This window comes from Dioscorea cayenensis, chromosome 18 (assembly GCF_009730915.1).
Source record: "Dioscorea cayenensis subsp. rotundata cultivar TDr96_F1 chromosome 18, TDr96_F1_v2_PseudoChromosome.rev07_lg8_w22 25.fasta, whole genome shotgun sequence".
Taxonomy (NCBI): domain Eukaryota; kingdom Viridiplantae; phylum Streptophyta; class Magnoliopsida; order Dioscoreales; family Dioscoreaceae; genus Dioscorea; species Dioscorea cayenensis.
This window is the reverse complement of record NC_052488.1, coordinates 12,979,185-13,006,064: the sequence shown is the minus strand read 5'-3', so window position 1 is coordinate 13,006,064 and position 26,880 is coordinate 12,979,185. Positions and strand designations below refer to the sequence as shown.

General features: G+C 32.5%; 1 protein-coding gene across 1 annotated transcript; it reads left to right on the top strand.

The window, feature by feature from the left end:
* Window positions 1-23,451: 23,451 nt before the first annotated feature.
* Window positions 23,452-26,159, top strand: LOC120281831 (1-aminocyclopropane-1-carboxylate oxidase homolog 1-like). Its single transcript, XM_039288524.1, has 2 exons — window positions 23,452-24,310; window positions 25,794-26,159. The coding sequence occupies exons 1-2, from the start codon at window positions 23,495-23,497 to the stop codon at window positions 26,049-26,051; spliced, it is 1,074 nt and encodes a 357-aa protein (XP_039144458.1). The 5' UTR covers window positions 23,452-23,494; the 3' UTR covers window positions 26,052-26,159.
* Window positions 26,160-26,880: the final 721 nt, after the last annotated feature.

Genomic DNA, 26,880 nt, shown 5'->3' with positions numbered 1-26,880 from the left:
GGCATACTAGTATTTCAAGATTGCCTAGAGGGTTAAGGGGACCTTTTTCAAATGGTGGGTTTGAGAAAAAAACTTTTATTTGAACTAATGAATGTTTGACTTAATGAATAATAATAAAAACTTAAAGGTTCTTTAGTTCAAGGAACCTTATATCACCAGTCTAAATAACATTATAGGAATTTGATTCTTAAGTTATATTAATAGTAATATGCTTTTTAATAAGATGGTAATGTAATTAGAATGTAGCATTATCATGTTTAGTTAGATGGGAATCTTAGATTATTAATTATTATTTTGCAAAGATATTCTTATTTAATAGGGGTCAAATACATTAAGGTTTAACATTTACTAAAGTATGAAAGTTGCTTAATAATAAATATTTTTTAAAAAAATTTGAAGTTGATATTTTTGGAAATTATATTGAACTTAAGTTATATAATAGGGGGGAGAAGGGATTAAATTCCACCAGAATTGTGATATTACCACCTCTTCAAACATAATAACATTCCCAGTATTGTTGGCCAAGTTATCAGATTATGGGAATATGATATTTCCATCCTAAATAGCCAAATAAGGTATTGTAACATTACCTGGTTCACATTCCAGCGGTAATCTGACATTACCCCCATCCAAAAGCCACCATAAAGTAATTCCATTCTTAAATAATAGCCTTCCTGAATATGCCATCCAAATGACATAACATCCATGTGGCATCCGTGTTGGCGTCCATGTCACTCTATCCCTCACATTCCTTTTTCTCATTGTACACAACCACTTACTTTTCACTCCAAATAACTATTGGCACCACCACCTCATTCTCATCATTTTTCTCTTTTTTCTTGCTATCACAAAGGATCATTTCGTAAGCTCATCGCAGTTTTAATGACCACATCCTAATCTTTTTCATCTAGTTCTTCTTCTATTTCTCTTTTTCTCTCTTCCTCTTTTCCTGCCCCTAGCCTCTCTAGCGGGGATGCATGCTAATGCACTTTGAATTTGCAACATGCTCCTCAAAAATCTTGATCACATAATGAATGAACTCATGATTAGGGGAACAGTTCCAACAAGACTTGAAGCTAATGTAGCAATCAAAGCACCCATAATTCAACGTCACCTGATGAGTTACACCCAATGAGCTCCTCCGACATTGTTGACACTCCTCCCATCCTACTCTTTCAGCCGCCATTGATCTGCTAATTAACCTCATCATCTAGTATGGATACACCTCTTTATTTTAACTTTTCATTACCACTGTCAAAGTGAGTATAGCCACATGTAGCAATTAACCTCAGCACCTTTATTGCATCTTGTTCACTAATCTTAGAGAGCCGCTGTGTCACCTCTTGATGGTTGCATCTTGGTTTTTTATTTAGAGGGAAAAAGTTAGGGTTTCTGGTTTCAAAGAGAGAAAGTTAAGTTTTTGTATGACATAGATGCTAGAGCCGATGCCACATGATTCGGGAGGTATGTTCGAGAAGGCCATTCGGTATGAATAGCATTGCTCAATTCGATATTAAGGATTTTATGTAACCGTGATACCAACTCAACTCATGCCCCCCTCCAATAAAAATTTGCCAAGTTAGATATTATAGCCACGTTAGCCTATCTAATCTTCCACTTCAGCAATTATTTCTATTTTGTATTTTTTTTTTTTTATCTTTACCTTATCATTTTATTTAAAACTTCAACATAATCTAATCTTCAATTATTTAGGAGCAAATCATTTCTTCCTTGCATGGGATGCATTGTTAGGCCACCGTGAGCAGTTCTTAACTGTTGAGTAGTTTCCAGAGGCAAAAAGAAAAGGGAGCCATCGAATAATGGTCATTTTCTCACTCTCTACATCACCGTTGCAATGTTGAAGGCCGTGTCTAGGTCTGTTGCCTTTTATTCCAACCTATATTTTATTTTTTTTTATTCTTTTTATTTTTGAGGCTTTAATGTATAAGTTTTCTCTTTTGTTTTCTTGGTGTTTTTGATAGAGACGCAAGTGTACGTGACGATCATGTAATAAATTGTGCATAAAATAAGATGTCGGTCCACATGGAAGAATGAGAATACTAATAGTAACCATAATTCTAAAAATTAGCCTAATTGATCAAGTGATGTGTGTGTGAATAAAAGAGAATAAAGCAAAAAAATAAAAATAAAAATGGAGAGAAATCAATGGAAGAAGTGATGTCTAGTCATAACATCCCTCTAGGGTTTGATAAAGTGCAAGACAATGGTTGTCTAAGTATACAATCCTATTTGAACTGAAAAGTTTTCTAAATTATACTAAACTCTTTGGTAGAGGGTGAAAAGTAACTGAATCGGTGCAAAGCTAATATAGTCATCCACATAATCGTATTAACACTCTATAAAACCTCACTGTGGGCTAATGAGAATCTCTTGAGTAGGTAATATCTCTTATGAGAAGAGATTACCCTAATCTGATTACATAGTAGAGATGCGATTTCTCCTAAAATCTACTCCACATGATTGCAAAGAGCATGGAGAAACTCATTAGCTCACTAGGGAGAATTGAGAGAAATGGGGCAACCAAAGTACCCTATATCTAGGCTTACTCACAATTTCCTCTAATTGTAGTATTTCTATGCTAGTTGGGAATTTCTTCTAGTCACAAAGGACATCGACTATTAAAACTAGGGCTTTAACCATAATAGCAATCAAGAAATCAAACACGCAATTAGATTCAAATAGATTGCAATAAAGAAAACAACTAAATCACATGAATCCAACAACCAATGTCAAAACATAAACCCTAGAGTTTACTATGCCCAAACATCTAACAAATTAGCCCTCCATTAGTGGAGGGCAATCATTCAAAGAACAAGACACAATGAGAGACATTGAAAACATAAAATACCCCTTCTCAATCATGTCGTAGGTGAATCGCCAAAGAAACCCTAGGAAAGCTTTCAAGCACACCGCCAAGGTAAGCTTGACAGCTACAAGCTCCAACCCCCTTGAATGTGGATCAAAATATCCTCTAGAATCGCCCCTTGAGCACTGGAGATTCATCTCCTTCTTCCCCTAGTTTTCTCTCCAAGAAAAAAGAAATAAAGAAATCCAAAGAATGCCCCAAAAATACTCATTAGATCTATTTATACTCGGCCGCTTACAGGCTACTTATGGGCATAAGGACATGGCCTTAAGGGAGTTAGAGAAGATATTCATGAGTCTTACGGGAACACTTACGGCCGTAAGTCCCATCCATAAGGTCTTCTGTTTGTGTTACAGTTCAGCTTACGGCCGTAAAATCTGGATCGTAAGCTTCATTGTGTTGTTCTTTGTGACTGCCCTTACGGGCATAAGTTCTGATCATAAGCTCTTCTGGATGGTCCTTACGGGCGTAAGTCATGCCCGTAAGGCCTTCTTTTGCTCTGAACTCCTCCAAATGAGCATAAGCATGCCCACAAGGTTCTCTGTAAAGTGCTTACGACCGTAAGGAAGGTCATAAGCTACCCGTAAGCCACCCAATATGCCTTGTCCTTGTTCAATCAATGCCGAGAGAGCTCCACCTTCTTCATTTATGGTCTAGAATGCTTCTTTTGGTCTTCCTCATCTTTAAGTGCTGTTTGAAACTGAGAATGCATGACACACTAGATTTAGCATCGAAATCCACAATGTGATCTTAATACAAGCCAAATGAATGTACAAAATGATATGAAATACTAGAATATTATACACTCATCAGTTTTCATGTTCTTTTTATGATTTTAGACTAAGATAAAAATTCTAACTTGAAGAACATGCATAAAAAATTCTAATTTTTGCATAAATTTTGGATTCTTTATTCTCTACATTTTTTTCAAGTATTTTATGCATAAAGATGTGATTTTATTGGGTTTGTTTGTTTTGGAATCAATTCATGTTAGCTTTAATGAATGGGAAGGATGCCTACAAACATTTAAAATTGACTTGAAATATCAATGTAATGATGAAATTAAAAAGAAAAATATAGGAATTACCGAAAAATTTCACAAGCTTAATAATTAAATGAACATGATCCAAGGGGAGAAGCTAAAGAGATTCTAAGAGGAGAAGAGATAAAGAAATCTTGAGAGGAGAGAATTGAGTTTAAGCAGAGTAATATCGTGCCAAAGTGGGAAAAGAAATTTTCATAAAGTAAATAAAATTAAAAAAAAACATTTGGAAAGAAATAGTTCGAAAAGAGAGAACATGGCTGATAAACGCCTAAATGTGTGTATTCTATACGTATATCTGTTGCATTATTTATGTATTGATTGATGAATTGATGTCATTTTTGTGGTTTAATTGGTCCTATTTGTGTCACAGACCTCAAGGTAGGTGAGCTCGACAATGCAAATGAGAAAGAAATAGACACTGTAGCACGAAGGAGTTAAGAATCGACGAAGTCTTGGGTATTGTTGACGGGTCTTCGAACGGCCGTAAAGACTTTTGTGAACCGACCGAAGAATGCGCACTTTACTGTAGCAATTAATGGAGCATTTCACTATATCACTTCAAGGATTTTTTGGCAGAAATCTCGAGGCTCTTACGGGTTCCTTCACGCCCGTGAACCAGGCTGTGAAGCTAACCCAATTTTATAAGGGTTTTAGGGCTTTTGAGCAGTCATTCATCCCTCTCCTTGAAGCTCTCAACTCTACAATTTAAATCCGAGGTGAAAGACGATGATTGAAGACATTTTTGAAGAGGAAATAGACAGTAAAAACATAATCTACCAAGATCCACCCTTGATCCTACTTATAGAAGCTTGGTGACGACGAGGGAAGCCACCCCCATTGCCGTCCATATGGAAGTTTTTCATGCAATCCAAAGTGTCATTCGACTTCTAATCTTTGAGGGAGTTTTGCTTATGATTGTTTTAATTGTTTTCACCATGATGAACTCTGTATTTTCTTGTATGGATGGCTAAACACCAAGGTTACCGGATGTCGGTGAACCTTGGGTTAAACTTGCTTGTATGATTGCTTAGTTTGCTTTGAATGCATATGGTTTGATTTATGATTCAAGCTTTTTGTTCTTTGATGTGTTGAATTGCATAAGAACTCTACAGTTTGACTCCTAGGTTGTACTTGGATGTGCGGGATGCGCCATTGTATTAGACTTACATAGCTTGAAAAGGATCCATGTACAAATACACCGAGGGATTCGGGTATTTTATACCCCTCCAACCATTACGGATGAACCTAGGTGTGTGTTTGACACTAATTAGAGAATTCCTTGCCCCCATTACAATAGTAGGAGGATTTGGTCAGAAGAAATTATGGACCAATACTCGTACGAGATTAGGAGTAATCACCGAGAGATTAGGGATTACCTACTTTAGGAATCTCTTGGTCCAAAATCACCACTGCTTTATAACCTCAGCATTCTTCAAGCATTAATAGCCCCAAGGGAATCCACATCCATGACCGTCCTTTCCCCTAGATTTCCCACTCTTTCATCCAGGCATATTTGCATCCTTCTTTAATAGTTTTTATTCCATTTTGCTAATTTAGGACACTTGCACTCCGATTTGTAGGCTAAACAACAAGTAAAGAGGAAGTAAAGGTAGCTCCTTGGCTCCGTGGAATACGAACCCTAGGTCGCTTATAAGGTATTACTTAATGACCCCTTGCATTCGCGGGTGTTCACATCAATGGCATAAAATGGGAGAAGAGACCATGAGGCAGTCAGCATTCAATGTCTTGAGTCTAGATTTAAAAATTAAAATTTAATTTCAAATAAAATGATAAGGTAAAGAAAAGAGTTTAAAAATAAAATAAAATATGAATGCAAAATGAATTAATCACTGGATTGGAGTAAGTAGGTGATTAGTTAAGCTAACTAGGCAGATTTTTATTGGAGGGGGACACAAGCTGAGTTGGTATCACTGTTACATCGAATTCTTACTCTTCGATATTATCCCCCAACCTAAGACCACCTAAAATTTTTAAATTAAAATTTTATTTTTTTAAAGTGTTAATAAATATTTTTAAAATTAATTATTAAAATATTTATTAAAAAATTAAAGTTTTTAAAAATATTTTTGTATTTTATTTTGAGTTGTTTAGTTGAGGTAATAATTATCCCCTGAATTTTTTTTTTACCTATGAAGTTTTGTCTCTTATTCTTGCCATCTTATCAATAATTAGTTAGCTTCCACAACTTACCTTTTACTTTGCTTATATTATACTAGAGTAAAAGGCTGCGCTTATGTTTGCGGGATTTAATATATAAAATAAAATTTGTTTGAAATTATATACATAATTTTATTTTATTTTTATTAATTAATTATTTTTATATTTATAAATGAATTAAATAATTTTCAATAGTAAAAATAGATCTCAAATATTTAAGAAATATTATACTGGTTAATAATCTTTATAATAAAGAGCATATAATAGTAAGTTCAAAATAAATAAATAAAAGTCACATATTTAAGAAAGACTTAAGAACGATTTATTCATATATAAATAAATTACAAAAAAAAATTAATTTTCTTCAACATTCAAATCATGACGTAGAGAATAACCATTTGTAGTTAACTTAGTATCTTGAGTTTTGTTTATTGTGCTATACGATATGGTAAAAAAGCCGAATTGTGAGGACTTTTGACATTATTGATGGGAATTGCATTCCCTAATTCAGTAGTTTTAAATACACACATAGTTTATATTTTTCATAAAGTCTGAGAGAGTCATATTCAAGTCTGCAACCGGTGTTTTTGTAAATATTTTTATTCAACACCCACACATATTAACAATGATATTATTTTAGTTAAAAAAAAAAACAAAATAAAATAAAATATATAAGAAATTGAAATCTAATGAAATACAAAACAAATAACAGTATCTAAAATTGAGGAAGTGCTCAGATCCTAATCTTTTATTGACTCGCTACAATGCGTGTCATTCTACCCCATCGCCGCATTGAGTTCACATGGGAGCACCACACCAGCATTCCGATGACAGTGGCTGCACCACACCTTCTTTTGTGGAGGTTTTTGGTTTTAAATATATATACATATACATATAATATTATATAGTATTTTGTGTGTATATTTATAGCCAAACACCCTCATTTGTCCAATAAAAAGGGGGGGAGTCAACTGGACAACCAATACAAGATGACCATATGTCCCTCACCAAAAAAGTTTGAAAGATAAGATTTCAAGGGGATAACTTTAATATTTAACTAGTGGAAAGACCAACACTAACGCTGTGGGTTCAGTATATCAAAATATGTGTTGTAAAAACAGTACAAATTATGTTGAAGAAGACATTGATAATATAATTTTTTTAATTCATTTATAATATGGGAAGTATATTATTCAATTTTAAAATATATATGAAACAATTTTTCCCGTTATTTATATATTATTAATAAAAAATTATGAGAGACAATAATATTTCAATAATTCTTTTCAAACATGATAATTAAAATTTTAATATAAACCATATGTTTGTGTTCATTCTTTTCAAATTCTTTTATAATTGTTTTTGAAATATTCTTGCAAATTATGTACTTTTTTCAAATATTTATTTCCAAGATTGTATGAATTGTAGGAAATAATTTAATTTTTATTAACATTCTTTTGAGTAAAAGTTGATATTATGAAATTTTGAATATACTGAAAAATTAATCGTTATTTCTATATATTTTTATGGCTGAATTATCTAAAAACCAAAAAAAGTTATATTAAGAAATCCTATCAAAGGACATAATTAATTGATTGCACTTCAAGAATTAAGATTTTTAGTGACAACTTTTTATGTAACCTGGTTATTTTGCCACAAATATTATGTTTTTTGTATCAAAAAAGTAATAGACATTATTGTTTAACTTAATTGTGATAACTTATATTTTTATCACTATTATAATGATAATTGTGACAATTTAGTATATGTCACAACTAAATTGTCACTATTAATATATTAACAGTGGCAAAAAAAATTTTGTATCCAATGTTCGTTACTAAAAGTATACAAGATTTTATGTCAAAAACTTCTTGATGAGAATGATGAGTAATTGTGACAAGAAATATTATCGTCACTATAATTTTTTGTTCTCCGTCACTCAACATATATTTTTTGTTACAACAATTTTGTCACAAAAAATTCAACGATTTAGTGTCCACTAAATATTGCTATAAAAAATAAATTTCTTAACCATGTTATTGGGGGTTTTATGCTAAAAAAGTTAATTAACACAATAGTTTGGATTAGTTGTGACATTTAATTATTTTGTTACTATTACAATTTCAATTGTGACAATTTAGTACCCATCACAATTATACAACTTATCTTTTGTGTCAATAATTTTGGATACAAAAATTCAAATACGTATTTACAATGCGAAGAAGAATATTCCATTAATATATATATATATATATATATTCATCAATCATTTACCAAATAAACAACTATTTTTTACATAAAAATACCAAAAGTATCCTCAAAAATATTAAAAATAGAAAAAAATATAGGCCTAGCTTTCTCCAATCTAGTTTTAATATACCAAATTAATTATGCTTGTACTACAAGAATTACGACATTATGATTATTTTTTTGTAACTATCAATCATTTTGTCACAAATATGAATTTTTTGTCGTAAAAAAATTAATTAACACTATTGTTTAAGTTAATTGTGATAATTTTTTGTCACTAAAATTATTATAATTGTGACGATTTAGGATATCCCACAATTACGTTGTCACTATTAATATACTGTAGTGCCGTAAATAATATTTTCATTTGTTGTGACGAAGTGTTCTTCGCCACTGGTCACTTTATGTTTTTTGTGATCACATTTTTAGTCACAAAAAAATTCAACTATTAATATCTACTAAATGTTGTGACAAAAAACCCTAAAGTATGTTTAACATATTTTAGATCAAATTCGATATGTGTGTGTCAATATATATACGTTTTTAAAAGATAATCTATTCAAATTTATAAATATTTATAAAAATATGAGATAAAAACTCGATGTAAAAAAAAATTCTCCAAATTCATTGTTTTGCAAGTTGTTATTGTTTACCCAATCCTTAAAATTGATATTTTAAGGGATAGGAAACAAGGTTTTAATTTAGATTATACCTAGGGTTTATAGTATTAGAGAAAGTTTTAAAATTAAAATTAAATAGAGATTTACCAAATCTCAAAAAACAAAATCTAAATAATATAAATTTTAAAAAAAAAAATTTAAAAAGATATATATCCTTAATGAACTTAACATATAAAAAGAGTAAAGTCTCGCGTAATTATGTGCCTATGGAGATCAATGGCAACAATTCGGTTTCAGTTTATTCAGAGAATTAAAGTGACTCAACTAGCTCTTGATGTAAAGGTATATGTTATTGATAGTCATAAGATTTGTTTATTTTTCTTTTCTTAAATTCTTTTGCTTAGTTTATGTAATGGATAAAAGATAATTATTTTTTTACTTTATCTTTTTTAATCTTCAAAGTTAGGTTTATTGATTTTTTAATGATGATTAACCGGTTATTAGTGTTTTCTTTTTCGATACTTTCAATCATAGGTTCAGGTTCATCATAGGAATATGTTATTTAGATTTTGGTTATGTAATTTTTTTTATGATTTTTTATCTATTGAAAATCACAAAAGCCAAATGCAACATGGAACTTATCTTAATTGAGAAGAAATAATGGTATGAAAGCTGTAATTAAATTAAAATTTTTTAAAATTTAAAAATATTTCATTATATTCTTATTTTTTTTTATAAATGTGCAGAATAAACATCAAGGAAGGGAATAATATTAAAGTCCCAACAAAAGAGTCAAATTCCAGCAAGAGTTGAGGCTGAAAAGTAAAAATGGAGATTCAAATGCATAAAAGAGTATTTCATCTCCAAATTTAGGATAATTTTATAATATTTATTCTTTTTTTAAAAGGATAATTTTATAACTGTATTTTGGATATTAAAATTCCCAATTTTATAAATTCAAAATTTGAATTTTGTATATTTTGATGATATTTATTTATTTATTTATTTTCATATAATATTAAATAATTTATTTGTTTGTGTGACATTATTTTTGCTATTAAAAATTTTTCTTGACAAAAATATCTAAAATAAACTCTATATTAATAAAAAATAATTTATTATATTAGTGACAAAATTATCATAACATAATTTTTATTTTATTGACAATATTATTTTTATATTAATAATTTTATTTGTGACAATAATAAACATATAACAATATCTCAAAATAACATTAGTGACGAAGTATTGGCCACTAATAAAAATATTACTATTGAAAAAAACTTTTTGTCACTATTGTATTTTTTTTCTATGTTAACAATATTGTCACAATAAAATAGATTATTGTGAAGGCTTATTTGTCACAATTTAGTATTTTTCTTGTGTTAACAAAATTGACATAACAGAACAAATTATTGTAAACACTTTATTCATCACAATTAAAATTTTTGTGTCAACAATAGTGACATATATAAATAAGGTTATTGTAGCCACATTGCTTTGCCACATATATTAAATTTGTTAGTGTCATGAAATTGGTTACAAAAATATGGAGTAATTGTAACCATTTGTCTAAAATTGTCACTTTTGTATTAGCATCGGAGGTATTTGTGATGGGAGGTGATGACTTCTAAAATTTGCTACTATTACTAATTGTGCCTAAAATTATTGCTTTTAGTGATTACTTTTGTTATCACTAAAAATACAAATTGTTGTAGTGTTGATGCGAAAATTAATAAAAAAAAGTAGATTTCAACTCAGTACAAATTATTTATTTTGAAGGGTTAGGAAATATATTACTGCAATGATTTTTGATCATAATATTTTAATCATTGTTACAATATGACATATATGTATTATTTTTTTCAACTTAGCAGTGGAGGGTTACATTGCAATGTTTATTCCACAAAATACCACATTTTAATTGATAATTACCGGTGATCTTTTTGTTATAGCAAACAGTTTTGGTTTAAATCATTTTTATTGAGGATATTAGTGTGGGGCTAGATAAAGATAGTGTTTCAATTATTGTGGTGTAGGAGTAGGAAAAGGAGAGGGAGGATCATGTTTTCAAGTTATGTTTTTATAGTATTTAGATGAGCTCGTTTTCATCATCCAATTAAAAATGCCTCTCTCTCTCTCTCTCTCTCTATATATATATATATATATATAGGGAAAACATCATCTAGGGACGTCCCTAGATTTCAAATCTAGGGATGTTTTTAAATCTAAGCCGTTGGATCATCATCCGATGGTTGATTGATTATATAAACACTGTACACCTTTTAATGTTCATGATCACTGTACAACACTGTAGAACGCGGTTTCTACTGTTCATAATGATAAGAGCCGTCAGATTTTCATCCAATGGCTACTATGGACATCTCTAGATTTGAAATCTAGGGACGTCCCTAGATGATGGGTTCTCATATATATATATATATATATAACTTTATACAGGGAAAGGGGGTCCACGGGATCAAGTGATCACTCACTTGTTTTAGCAATGCAAGTTAAATGTTTTATTTTATTATTATTTTTAAGTTACTTGTGAAAAGTCCCCATGCATTCCTTGACTTGAATTTTTTTGTATAAGGAAAAAAATTTGGAAAGCAAATCTTTTAAATTACCAAGTTTGTAAATTTCTTTTAAAATGAGAGATTATTATTAATTTATATTTTTGTTAAAAAATATTTAACTAACTATGTCACTAAAGAATATTTGTTTGGAGAATATATTAATTTTTTTAATTAAATATGAAATTATTTAGTTTGTTTGGGTCCATATATTTTATGATGATTATAACATACATGAGGCATAAAATTAAAAAAAAATTAAAAAATTTTAAAAATTAATAACACCAAGATATAATAAAAAACTATTTTTTCAAATAAAATGAGATGAAATCTATTTTTCAATCAAGAACTACTATAAAAAAAATTTAACCATCTAAAATCTATTCAATCATGCCCAACTTCATCACATCTAAAATATGGAAGGATAATCAATTACCATCATTCATTACAACAAACAACAAATAAAAAAGATAAAACAAAAGCTTCCTTTGGTTCTTTCCAATCCACCGAAAAAAAAACCAATGAAAAATAGATTTTAGATGTAAGGAAAATAAACAGAATATCAAATGGAAAACACCCTGCATCTCCGACTCCGATCTCCTTCTCCGAAACCGATCTCCTCACCATCTCCAACAGACGGCGGTCCTGTGTAAGGGCGCTAATCAACACTGAAACCATTTTATTCTTTCTAATATATCATTAAAAAAAACTAATCAAAAATCAAGGAAACAAACAGAAAATCAAATGGAAAACACCGAGAGGACGAGTCCCTGGATATCTTCTTATCCGAAAAGCGATCTGAGTCTACGAAGGATCTTGACCTCGTTGGTGGCTTGGCGACAGGTGGTGGAACTAGAGGGTGGCAGTGCGGTGGTGCTGCCGTTGCCATGGCTAAGGACCTCAAGCTTATCAAAGTCTAAGGTAAGTTTTGTTCCCGCTGGTGAGTTCTAGGGTCGCGGTTAGCTGCGGGAGCCTTCGTTCGTGGACGACAGTAATGAGAGCCTCCTAATTTCCTTCTATTCAACTAAATTCATCTGGAAAAGGTTAAGAATGGAGTGCTTGATCTAGGTTTTCATATTCATAGTAATTTGGGTGGGTGGGTGTGAAATGATTATTTTAGTGAAAAATTACTGGGGGCTTTGGACCTTCACTTGATAGGATATGTTAATTAATTAAAAGACATCAACTATCCACATAACATGATAGGATTGAAGACAAACATCTTAGGGATAGAATATGATGTAACATGCTAATCAATTAAAACTTACCAAATGTAATCTCAATATTAAGTTTACAAAAAAAGATTTGGGTGGGTGGGTGTGAAATGATTATTTTAGTGAAAAATTATTTGGGGTTTTGGGCCTTCATGTGATGGGATATGTAAATTAATTAAAATATATCAACTATCCACATAGCATGCCAGGATTGAAGACAAACATCTTAGGGATAGAATATGATGTAACATGCTAATCAATTAAAACTTACCAAATGTAATCTCAATATAAAATTTAGAAAAAAATATTTTTAGGGGATAGAATTAAAGTAAGTATATATTATATATTATACTTGTACTGCCTCAAATCCTCTCATTTGTAACTATTTTTGTTATTGTCATTACTATACAGTTATATTTGACAAATTATATATTGTCCGACTATAGTGCAATATAGATCAGATATAGTTATTTATTTTCTATGAGATTTTGAATTTGGGTTTTCACATAGTTTGGGCATAGATAAAATATACGCGCTTGCTTTGGAAGAAGAATGTTAGTTCTGCCGGTGTAGTTTGTTGTTTAGAGAACACTCAAACACTCATAGAAAACTCACACAAATCAAACAAAAGGAGACACGAAATTGGTAACCCAGTTCGGTATCCACTCGCCTATGTCTGGGAGGCCAATCCCAGAGATAAACATTCCCGTAAAAGAGGTAAAAATTCATGAGTACGAACACTTTGTCACTCACACTCACAAGTAAAGATCACTATCCTCAATAGACTGTCTAGTGCCCACATTATCTCTTGCTCAAGTGTCACACCCAATCTCAGAGCAAGGTAGCTTATATAGACGCCTCAACGTCCCAAATATAGCCCATACCTCTTTTAGAATCTCCGCGGCTACTAACTTTAGAACCTTCCAAAATTAGCTGTTGCAACTCCTATTGTAAGACAACTTGCAACATGGCCCTGACTACTAACTTGACTGAGTTTCGGTTATATTGTGAAGCGACCTCAAGACCCATCAACCTCCTGGTCATGCTTAATCCAAGTCGATGCAGCCAGATCTCCCAATCCTGACTACCGGCAACTAGCCTACCTCCTCAGTTCCTGACCACGTAGTCCCCTCGCAAGGGGCGCATGACTTTGTGCATCTTCATGAAACTATCCAAACTTGATCTTCAATTCACCCAAGTTTGGCCTTTAAATCTACCCAAGAATAGGTCTTCAATCAATCATGCAAATCATACCAACAATAGGCATGTCTCCAAACATACCCTTAATAATCTTCAATTATACTTATTAAGGTTCTACAAATCATACCTTCAATAGCTGTCAATCACACCATTGATAGATATTTCTTCAATTAAGCTCTATCCATATTTAGTCTCCAATCAAATCTCTCTAAATATGGTCTTGATATGATCTTTCCTTCAAATTGTAACACATACCGGAAATAGCTCCACCAAGATCTCCCAAGATATTTGCCTTCAATCCAAGACTCCTTGCCATGTCATCATTTATGTAATGTCACAATGGTTGTCATGTCATCTTGACTTAGTATCAAATCATGCCAATTCAATAACAAAGAAGAACAAGATGGAAAAGAGAAGGATAATTAAAAGTGAGTGGATTAGCCTTTGTTATTTTTTTTATTTTTTTTTTGAAGAGTTATTGGTTTCTTTAACTTAACATGAGCCTCTTATTTAAGGTTTATTCAAAGTTGTAAGTGGCTTGCATTTAAATGTTATTGTTTTTTAAATAATTTTTTGACTTATAGGTCCTTTTAATACCATACCCAAATTTTGTATGAAGGGTATGAATATACATTTTTCTGTATGCATCATTATTTGAAAAGCATCATTATTTGAAAATTAAAAATTTTCAGAGAAATAGAAAAATAAAGATTAGCAATTTTGGTTTTGGTGGAATCAAATTTGTCTATAGCATGCAAGTCGGTGCATCTTTCAAGATGATTAGTGCCATACCAAAGTTTCCAAAAAAACAAAAAAATGTTTTTTTTTTTTTTGCCATGTGATGATAAAATGGAAATTTATAATGAAAGAAACAAAGGAACATGTCAATATAAACAATTGAAAATTTGATTTTCTTCAAATGTACTTGAGGTCGTTGATTTCTGAGACGTTGATGTTTGAAAAACTGCAAAAGCTTGAAATTTTGAGCTTCAACAAGATGAACTTGACAATAATTAGTTCAGTGTTGGGAAAACGAGTAGGATGGTTTAGAGCATTTATAGAATTTTTTTTTTTAATTTTCAATTCCAAGACGATCCTGGTAGCCATTAATGTAATTTTATACATGTTAGAATGGTTCATTTTATAAATTCATAATTAAATATTAAAAACAAAAATAAAAGCATGGCCTAGTTGAATGACATGACCAGCTAGTATACCATGCCTTCTACCAGCACAATAATGGGGTTGCCAACCTCCTCCTAGTGTAGTTATGCTACTGGTTTAAAACTATAGCAGTCGGGTTGGCTCATCGGTGACATGCCCTGGTGTACACCATGAGTGGCCATCATAGTTCAGCTCTCAATCCCCATTGTTAATGTCACGCTCCCACTCACAGTCAGACATGTGACAATTGCTGCAGTAATTCAAGTGAGGTGAATAACACATTTTCTAAATTAGCCAAGGCTTACAAAGAATCTGAGCAAACCTATATTGTATTACAACTAGGAAATACACCAAACAAAAACTAGAAAGAACACAATAGATAGTTATATATGTACATATAACCAAAGTACATGTACACAATGTGATATATACAGCTCAAATATATAACCCAATGGATCCAATCTATACAAAGATGTTTAATATACAATATGCTCCAAAAGATGCACAAACCCAACTTAAAAGAACACATACGAGCAGTTGACCAACACAAGGGAAGACCACACACATTACTAAACTTGAGGAAGGAAAAAGAAGAGTGATGAGTAATGCTATTACTCAGGGAGTGAATAAGCCACATAATTCGAATAGAATCAAAATGAAACCATTGAGTATGAGTAGAGGCATAGCAATAATAACCAACAAACTTTTAGCTTAAAATAAAGTATAATTACTATATTAAGTACAAAAAAAGATTAAGAAAAGACAATCGAATGCATATATCACCAACAAATCATTCTTTTGAAAACTCATAGGCTAGCCTCAAAGAATGTTCACCCTAATTGCGGCCGTAATTAAGGTTTGAAGCTGCAAGGTTTGTTTGAAATATGACATAATCAACTAGATAGTCCTCCTTGGCGTTGGCCACTAAGAACCTCGTGTGGTGACCCTGAGCGTCTCAGTTAGCATTTAATCCATTCAAGCTCTCTACACCCCTCTTGCTATGGACAATATAATGGTCAACCATGCTGCCTCTATAGCCCAGCCGTGGGGACCTCCACTACAGTGAATCACACAAAAGCATGTTACCATCAAATAACATGAAAGTATTTGTACAACATTTGCATATTCCAGCATAAAGCTTTCATTTCACAAGAAATGTCACATTTTCTAGAATATAAACCATTCCTTTCCAAAGAGAATAAGGATCAAAGAAGAACAAGGATAAAAAAACATCAAATAAAATCCCAACAGTAGAATCATTTTCCAAAGCCATGCACAAGTGTAAATACTTTTATTAGTTATCATTCAAATCCTACTCGATTATGTGTTTTAACAACACAAATTCACTTACAAATGAAGCCCAAAATATGCTCAAGCTCCCTCCAAGGCCTTTGCCTTTGCTCAGAGGCTCTCCTTCTACAAATCTGAAAGCATAAGAGCAAATTACAAAAATGGAATCAATTGTAACAAACAAAATGAATCAGTATAGATACCGAAAACTAAGAATATCGACCTACACTTAGGATGGTGGAATGACAACAGGAAGAGGATTCAAACCATAACTTCAAAGATTTCAAACAACATGCGGCAACACGCGATTACTATAATACCCAAAAACTAACTCTTGGATCTATAGTAATTCCAAGGTGAGTGATGGGGATGTAAGTGTACATGGCAATCATGTAATATAGTCCTAAAAAATGGGGTATGGGTCCACAGAGAAGATGGAGAATACTAATCCAAAAAACTAACCTAAATAAACAAATGATGATATATGCAAAGAAATAGAAAGTAAAAATAGGAAATACAGAAATTAAGGATTAGAGGACTCAAGAGACGAAGCGATGTTTGGGCATAGTATTCATTTAGTACTTGTTAAGTGCTAGACAAGGTTGTTTTGACATGCAATTCTATTCGAACTGAGAGACTTCCTAAACTATACTAAACCCCTCTCTCGAAGGTGAATAGTAACTAAATTGATACAATGTTGATAACAGTCACCACAATCGCATTACTCTCTGTGAAATCTCATTGTGAACTAACAAGAATCTCTTAATTAGATAATCACTTCTTTCGAAGAGATTATCCCTAATCCAAATACATAATAGAAATGCGATCTCTCCTAAAGTCTATTCCACATAATTGTATAGAGCATGGAGATAACAAGTTAATTCGCTCGGAAGAATTGAGGGAGCAGAACTCTCGACTCCAAAGTACCCTATCTCTAAGCTTACTCATAATCTCCTCTAATTGTGACATGTCTATGCTAGGTGGGAATCTTTTCTCGTTATAAAGCACATTAAACAATGATAGCTAGGGCTCTGGCCACATTAACAATCAAGCCATACAAAACACACAATTAGATATGAAAATAAGAATTAGAATTAAAGAAATACTAAATCATCAAGATCTGCAATCAATGTCAAAGGATAAACCCCAGATTTCAACTATGCCTAAACATTTAAGAAATACAATGAAAACATTAAAACCCCATTCTCAGTCGCACCAGAGTAGGATCACAGGAGGACATTCCAAGAACCTTCCACTAACACCGCCAAGTGGTCTTCACGGTTACAGTCTTCTTCCCCAAGAATGCCAGGTCAAATCTCCTCCAAGTGTTTCCCATAAAGCTCTAGAGATTCGACCCCTTCTTCCCTTAGCCTCGCCTCCAAGATTAGATGAATGATTGGGTAAAAAGATTGCCCTAAAAACCTTATCATGCCTTTATATACTGTGCCAGTTATGGGCTGTTTACGGGTATAAGCACAAGGGCATAAGGAGTTTAGAAAGATTGGTCGTGCATCTTATGGTTACCCTTACGGCCGTAAGTCCCCGCCTATAAGGTTTTCTATATGTGTTACTATCTAGCTTACGACCGTAAGTGCTGGACTATAAACTTCTCTAGACGGCTCCTGCAACCATCCCTAATGGGTGTAAGTTCTGGTCATAAGCTTCTCTGGATGGTTCTTACAAGTATGCTTACGGCCGTAAGTCTTGCCCGTAAGGTCCTCTGATTCCGCTCTGAACTCCCCCTTACGTTTATAAGCATGCCGCAAGGTTCTCTAGATGAGTCTTACGATCGTAAGCAGCCTGTAAACCATCCTGTTTGTCTTGTCCTTAGTCAATTGATGCCATGAGAGCTCCCTCTTCCTCATTTTCACTCCAAAATGCTTCCTTTGGGTTCTCTCTCATCTTTTAGCATTGCCTGAAGGCTGAGAATGTAAAACACACCATATTTAGTATCGAATTCCTAATTATGATTATAATATAAGCCAAATGAGTGTACAAAATGATATTAAATATTAGGCTATTGTACACTCATTAGTGAGCTACAGTAACAAAGAGTCAAAACTTTGCAAATCTCCTTAGAATACATACTTCATCCACTAAGGTTTTTAAGTAAAACAACAAAGGAATGTATAATTGTTTTTCTCATAACATCTAAAGCTTAGAGTTTCTAATAGGGACGCAACGTAGTAGAGTGCAAAAAAGCAGGATGTTGGTCCATAGGGAAGAATGAGATTACTAGTAGTAACCCTAGTTCTGAAAATTAGCCTAACCAAATGAGTGATGTGTGTGAACAAAAGAAAGTAAAATTAAGAAGTACGGAATAAAAGAATAGAGAAATCAAGAGGAGAAATGATGTCCGGGCATAGCATCTCTCTAGGGTTTGTTAAGTGCAAGACAAAGGTTGTGTAAGCATGCAAATCTGTTTGAATCAAGAGGTTTCTAAAATCATACTAAACATTTCTTTCAAAGGTAAAGAGTAACTGAATCGGTGCAGTGCTGATGTAGTCATTACATAATCGCATTAACACTCCGTGAAACCTCAATGTGAGTTAACGAGAATTTCTTGAGTAGGTAATCTCACTTGTGAGGAAATATTACCCTAAATCCAAATGCAGAATAGAAATATGATTTCTCCTAAAATCTATTCTACATGATTGCAAAGAGTAGGTAAATTCTCATTAACACACCCGAGAGAATTAAGGGAGACGGGTCTCTAAAGTACCTCATTTCTAGGCTTACTCACAATTCCTTCTAATCGTAGTATGTCTATGCCAGGTGAAAATTTATTATTGTCACAAGGCACATCAAATATGATAACTAGAGCTTTCACTATGATAACATTTAAGCGCACAAACACCAATTAGATTAAAATAGCATAGATTGCAATTAAGTAAACAAGTAAATCACATAGATCTACAACCAATGTCAAAAGATAAACCCTAGAGTTTAACTGTGCCCAAACATTAGAGAAATTAGAACTCCATTAATGGAGGAAAATTCTCCAAGTTACAAGACATGAAGAGAATAGAAGTAAACATAGAAACCCCCTTCTCAATCGCTCCGGAAGTAGATCATCTGAAAACTCCCAAGAAGCTTCCACAAAACCCACCAAGATGATTCTTAACGGCTACGATCTTTCTCCCCCTAGTGATGTATCCAAATCTCCTCTAAAATGTACCTAATAAGCCCTGGAGATCTATCTCTTTTTTCCCTAACATCGCCTCTAAAAATGGCCCAAAAAATCCTTATCAAGTCTATTTATACTCGGCTGCTTACGCCCGTAAGTCCCATCCCTAAGGTCTTCTCTTTGTATTATGGTTCAACTTACGGCCATAAGCACTGGACCGTAAGCTTCACTATGTTACCCTTACGACCGTCCTTACGGGCGTAAGCTCTGGTCATAAAATCCTCTGAATGATCCTTAAGGGCATAAGTCCTGCCTGTAAGGTCCTTTGATGAACTCCGCCTTACGGGTATAAGTATACTCGCAAGGTTCTCTAGAAGATGCTTACTGCCGTAAGTGAGGCCGTAGGCTGCCCGTAAGCCATCCTGTTGGCCTTGTACTTATTTAATTGATACCGAGAGAGCTCCATCTTCTTCGTTTTTGCTGTTTAGTGCTTCTTTTGGTTCTCTCTCGTCTTTAAGTGCTTCCCGAAGCCTGAGAATGCAAAACACATTTTGTTTAGCACCGAATTCCAAAATATGATCCTAATACAAGTCTCATGAGTGTACAAAATGATATGAAATAATAAAATATCATACACTGATCATCAGTTTCGATCCAAAATGACATAAAAAAGACTTCACAACTCTCCAAATAAACAAGAACAAGATAAACTCTACTCAAAACAAGGATACAATGACCTCCATACAAAGGCTAACACTTACAAAACATAAAGAATCACGATTCACTACAACATGCAAAAGATTATAAACAAGATAATAAAAACACAAACTTGCAAAAAAAAAAAAAAATCACTTTAATCAACTTCAATTAGAGAAGCTTGACTCTTAATTACCAAAGAAGCTTGAGAATTTGACAGAAATTTTAAAGAAGAGATGACTAGCCAAGAGTTGGAGAAAAGAATTTTCTTTAGTCTAGCCATGGGAGAACATGATGTTAAAAAAAAGTAGGATTTGAGGCAAAAAGACCATTCTTCCCTCAACTCTTCAAATAAACCACTACAATGCCATAAAGATTAAAAAAATGCCCTTCAACTTGCAAGAAAAAGACAAAGAATAAAAAAACTAATACCCCTAAAAAAATAAAGAAAAGTTATCAAAACAAATAGAAAACAAAATATCACATGTTGATCCCTTCCTCACTTAATTATCATGGCGTAAGTTTGGAGAGTGGTGTTGGTGGTGATTATAATTTGTTGTGGTAAATAGTTAAAAGGAAAAAAAAGAATAATTTTGTTTATGTTGTTGGAGAAGCTTTTGCAAAAAAATTCTATCAAGGTTTTTTTTGTTTAAATGCAAATTCTTTTAAAATTAGATGAAGTTATTTTGTACTTTATCACGGTGTTAATTTTTTCACAGAAATATTTAATATAATTTCTGAATTATATATCTAGTTATTGTTATTGTCATTTATTTTAACTTATTTCAACTACTATTTGACATATAAATCAAAATATCCGTGATAATCGGGCTAGATAGCTTCGATCATGGCAAATCACCCTCCAGAATATGTGCCGGTGCTGGCTCCAGAATTTTTAAAAAATAAAATAAAATCATCACTATGATTCCTTATTGTCTAGACCACAGTTAGCTATTGCCTTGACTATGGCCGTGGTGAAATATTTTGATAAAAGGGTAAAAAAAATTTCACCATCATCATCGGCAGACTAGGTAAAAAAATTTTCACCGCCATCATCATCGGCAGACTATATAATGATGTATTTTAAATTTTAAATATGGGACAAAGTCAATGAAATAATTATATATTTTGAATTATTTTTGGGATGACTACTGAGGAATTTATTGTTTCACAAGGATGGGCATGTATAAGATAAGTCTATTGGTGAAAAACCAGATAAGAGATAAGGGTATAATTATAATTTTATAAAAAAATAATTTTTTAAATATGAATTATCACGGAATTATAAATTAGTGAAAATGTCAACAGTTTGGTTGGTGATGTGCATCTTTTTAAAAGCCTCATGATCTTCTTTTTGTTTTTTAATATTGAAACCAACATTGTGGCCCATCATAAAAATCATTGTAATGCTTAGAGGTCATATGTCAGACTGTGATAGGAGAAAATCAGAAAATACTCTACTTCTCAAACAAGGAAAGATGAGTTCCCTAACAATTTGTTTATATACATAACAAGGAGAGATGAGTTCCCTAACAATTTGTTTATTGTTTATAATAGTGAGGTCAAGATAGAAGGTTTAGGCCAACACCCATTAATTTATTGGCATTGAATTGTAGGATGTTAGTATTTGTAGAGCTTGTGATTGTGCTCCATATTTATACACATCTCTAACTTCTTTCTCACCTATTTGTAAAAAAATATATAAATAAATATAAAATTTACTCAAAGTAATTATATCAGTTAATAATTATATGCTTTTATATATAGGTATATAAATAATTGCATTAAGTTGAAAAATTATATTTAATGACAGTTAAAAAGTTATTTACATATTTATATATTTATTAAAATTTTCAAAATAATTTTTGCAAACGTATCACCAAATTTAAAAATTATAATTCTAAAGAAAGCCTATCTTAAATCCCATACACGAGTCCATAAAAAATAAATGAGCAACACAAATATCCGAGGGCGTCGATAAAAGATGTCCCCAGATTTTAAAATGGTAGAGTCAGAGTAAGGGTGAGAGAAACAGGCACATATTGGTTCATGATAGTACACGACCATGGTATGAGGGTGATTAGGGTTATTCTGGTGTCACTTTGTTCTTAGTTAAGAAGTTTTTTATTTACAACTGTGGCTCTAGTAGGAATTAATTTGGACAGTTGAGATTGATTACGGCTGAGATCAAAATACTGTGTATCTAACTTTTCACTGTGCAACTATTGATAACAACAATCCAATGATCTTGATCAATTAACAGAGGATTAATTATATATATGCCAATAATTAACATTCAAATGTTTTAACGGAAACTAAATATTAAAATTTTAAGTTAAATAACTTAAATGGTATAATATCTTTTTCCGTGTTTATATTTCGTTATGATTTGATCTTTTAATTTTAATTTTTTTTTATAATTTGGTCATCGAACTATACACTGTTAATGACAATCGCATCTACAATACTACACCACGCATCTTTTCTAAGATGACTAAATCATAATAAAAATTAAAAATAAGAATGAAATCATAATTTTTTTAAAAAATAATAAACTAAAACTAAAAACAAACTAAAAAACATAAGAGACCATTGGTAATTGGTCCATTTATTTTTCTTGATTGGAAAATGTCGGTCCTTACCCTAACGAACGTCATTGTCGTCGTTTATTTTCGCTGATGTAACATCCATTAACACTGATGTGGCCACGTTTGATATAAAAAAAACTAATAAATGTCTTAAAATATTGGTAAAAAGTTTTCATATCAATGTTAGTGGATGCTACGACATCAGCATGATCTGAAATGACGTGAAAACCTTTACTAATATTTTAAGCCATTCATTGTTTTTTATATTAACCATGGCCACGTCCGTGTTAGTAGATGCCACAGCAGTGAAAATGAATAGTGATAATGATGATCGTTAGGACAAAGACCAATATTTTCTAATTGAATAAAATAAAAAAATTAAATGAACATATTTCATAATAGAAAGACTAAAACAGCCATATGATCATATAAAAGGTGTGACCATTTTAAGTTTAATTTAATTTATATGTCTCTCAAACAAATTATTAACTTTTACTGGCAGCATCTGACCAGCGTACGGGTTCAACCCATCATGAACAATTGACAGATCTCCAACGCACACAAATAATTCAACAAATAACACATTTGGCAAATATAACCATAACTAAAGAAATATTCCCATAAAAAACAAGGAAGAGCACATTATCCTTGAACCAAGCATGGCCATGTCCTCAGCCACCACCGACAGAGTAACAGCTCTGAAAGAGTTCGACTCTGGCAAAACCGGAGTCAAAGGTCTCGTTGACTCCGGAATCACCTCCCTTCCAGCCATTTTCCACCACCCCAACATCCGCCTCTCTATCCCCTCCACCACCCACCTTTCAATCCCCACTGTCGATCTCTCCCTCCCACGCCCTATCACGGTCGATCTGATCCGCTCCGCATGCCAAGACTGGGGCTTCTTCCAGCTCATTAACCATGGCATCCCTCTCTCCACCATCGAAAACACCATCTCCGCCGTCCGATCCTTCCACGAACTTCCCACCACCATCCGTTCCAAACACTACACGCGTGCGCAAGGTGCCACCTTCATGTACTACTCCAACGAGGACCTGTTCCTTTCTTCGGCGGCGACCTGGAAAGACACGTTGAAGGTTTCGTTCGGCCCTGTCCGACCGGAACTCAACCAGATCCCGGAGGTTTGCGGGTCGGAGCTGGTGGCATGGGACGAGCAGGTGAAGGAGGTGGCGAGGGAAGTGATGGGGATGATGTGTGAGGGGCTCGGAGTGAGCTCAGGGAGGCTGGAGGAGCTGACGTGTCTGGAGGGGAGAGCGTTAGCGGGGCACTTCTCCCCACCATGCCCGAAGCCTGATCGGACGCTCAGATCCGCGGCGCACACGGATGTCGGGGTTCTGACGGTTCTGATTCAAGACGAGATTGGTGGGCTTCAGGTGAAGAGTATGAGGGACGAGTGTTGGGTTGATGTGAAACCCATCCCTGGAGCTCTTGTTGTCAACGTTGGTGAACTCCTTCAGGTATGTAGTATGCTTCATATTTCACTAACATTATTCTTATAAAATACACACATGAAATTAGCTAGGAGTAATTTTATCTAGTCTATAAGAGTAAAACAGAAATATATATATATATAGAAAAAGATCATCTAGGTAAATTCATAGATTTGAAACTAAGAATGTTTTAAATCTAAGACGTTGGATCATCATTCGATGGTTAATTATTTATATAAAAACTATACACTTTTTTATTATTTATGATCACGGTACAATACTATAGAACGTTGTTTCTACGGTTCATAATGATAAAAACCGTCAAATTACCATCCGATAATTAATATGGACATTTTTAAATTTGAAATCTAGCGACGTTCCTAGTTGATAGGTCTATATATATATATATATATATATATAAGAATATATTTTTGGTTTAAGAAAAACCCAAACCCTTAAGCTTAATAACAGTGGGGGTAGGGATGAAATACTATTTTATTAATTATTTTTTAGTGGGGTACTTTCTAATATAATTTTGAATAAACATATTAGTTTGGGCATATTATTTAAAACAGTTTTGATATCACCAAAATAATGACTAGAGTATAATCCATTTTTTTGTTGTAGTTATATAGAGAGTAAAGCACATAGCCTTGCTCTGTTGGTTCCAAATTGAGTAATTTTGAACCTAAAGTTGATATTAGCTTATAAAAATTTATTCAACTTCAACTTGACTTTAATTCCCAAAACTCGAGTCCGATCTCAAAATTAGCTTAAGAAAACGTACTCTAGCGCCACTAAATTTTAGCTCAAACTTAAAATTAAATTGGTTTATTTTTTTTTCAGAATTTAAATTCGAATTATTTAATTGAAAACCAAAACATAATTACTTATTACCTGATTTTTACTTTTAGAGATAAATAATATAAATCATATATAATATTATTGTATATTAATGATCTAAGAAAAAGATATTCATATATTTTGAGCTCCATCGATTTCCATTCAGGGAAGCCTTGTTTAAAACTAATTTTTAGCTAAAATAACTGAGGTTAAGCTTAAGTCCAAAGCTTGAAATTTTTAGACAAGCTCTTGCATTTAGAGAGCTGAGTTTGACAACTTGATTATTTGACAACGCTAGACACATATTTATGTCAATAAATAAAACAAAACATCTGTACGAAATTATATAAAATTTTTGGATTAAGCTTATTGTCGTTATACGCTTCATACGGCTGACCTAGTCATTAATTTATTATGAGATAAATCAACAACAATAATAATAATAATAATAATAATAATAATAATAATAATTTGTGATATGACATGAAAGAGCTAGTGATGCATTATATATCCCAGACTTAATTTGTACACCCTTATAATGGGACATCCATAAATGTGTAATACAAAGAATTTTTATTTAATTATTAATTATTAATAAATACTCTTTTCTTCTGATCACGTTACCATGTAAACCTATTAAAATTTTTTTTTTTCCCATCTTTCTTAGATTATTTCCAATGATAAGTACAAGAGCGTGGAACATCGAGTATTGGCTAATTCTAGCAATGAACCAAGAATATCAGTTGGCATTTTCTTTAGTCCTGGAAAAAGAGATGAGGTAGATCTATATGGCCCTCTGCCAGAGCTAATATCACCTGACAAATCAGTTTTTTACCGGAGTTTGAAGATGTCAGAGTATGCCAAAGCTTTTCGAGGTCAAGCAATAGTGTGTCACTGCATTACTAAACATGTTAAACTGCCATGAGATGACAAGGATACTAACCGGTGAGATTGGTGATGCTATCATCTTTGATTGTAATAAAATAAGTTGGATAACTTGTGGAAAAATTATAAAATGCTTATGCTTCTCCTACTTTTTCAAAATCTAATACACTACAAGAAAAATCATAAATCGGCACGGTAAAATTGGCACGGAAATAGGATTAAAAACCGTGCCAAACTAATTTTGGTACTGTATTTGGCACCAAAAATTAACTATGCCTATAGCAGTAGTCACAAATACATTTTAGCACCGTTTTTTTAATATTGTGCCGAACTTTGTCACTATTTTGGGCACGGTTTTTTACTATTGTGCCAACCATTGCCATCAATGTTTGGCACAGATTTGATTCTACATTTGACACTATTTTGGCACTGTTTTATTGATTTTATATATTATACTTTTTTTTCACTGTATTTGGCACAGTTTTTAATAAAACTTTTTTGTTACAGTTTTCGGCACGCTTTTGTTTAATCTGTGAAAAAAATAATTTATATGAAATTAATTTAATTTAATTTTTTTAATTGCACTAGTTAAAAATTTTGAATTACCAAACAAAAATCATCCTATTGAATTAACAATACATATAGATGCCCTATATATACATTGGAAATCATGTAGTATAATTATACAAACACTCGTATCAAAACAACATTAAAACTCCATTCCACATGCAACATTAAAACTCAGTATTGCAGCCTTGTTGCTGGGGAACAAACAAGATCCTGATAACATTAGTTGTATGTCCTTTTTCTTAATCTTATCCGAGGATAGAAAAACACACACAAAGGTCCAAATAGGATTAATATAAAAA

Bases quoted from the DNA above. Each gene is read 5' to 3' on its own strand.
- LOC120281831 (XM_039288524.1), top strand. From the start codon at position 23,495: ATGGCCATGTCCTCAGCCACCACCGACAGAGTAACAGCTCTGAAAGAG. The intron at 24,311-25,793 runs GTATGTAGTATG...CATCTTTCTTAG, and splicing joins ACGTTGGTGAACTCCTTCAG to ATTATTTCCAATGATAAGTA.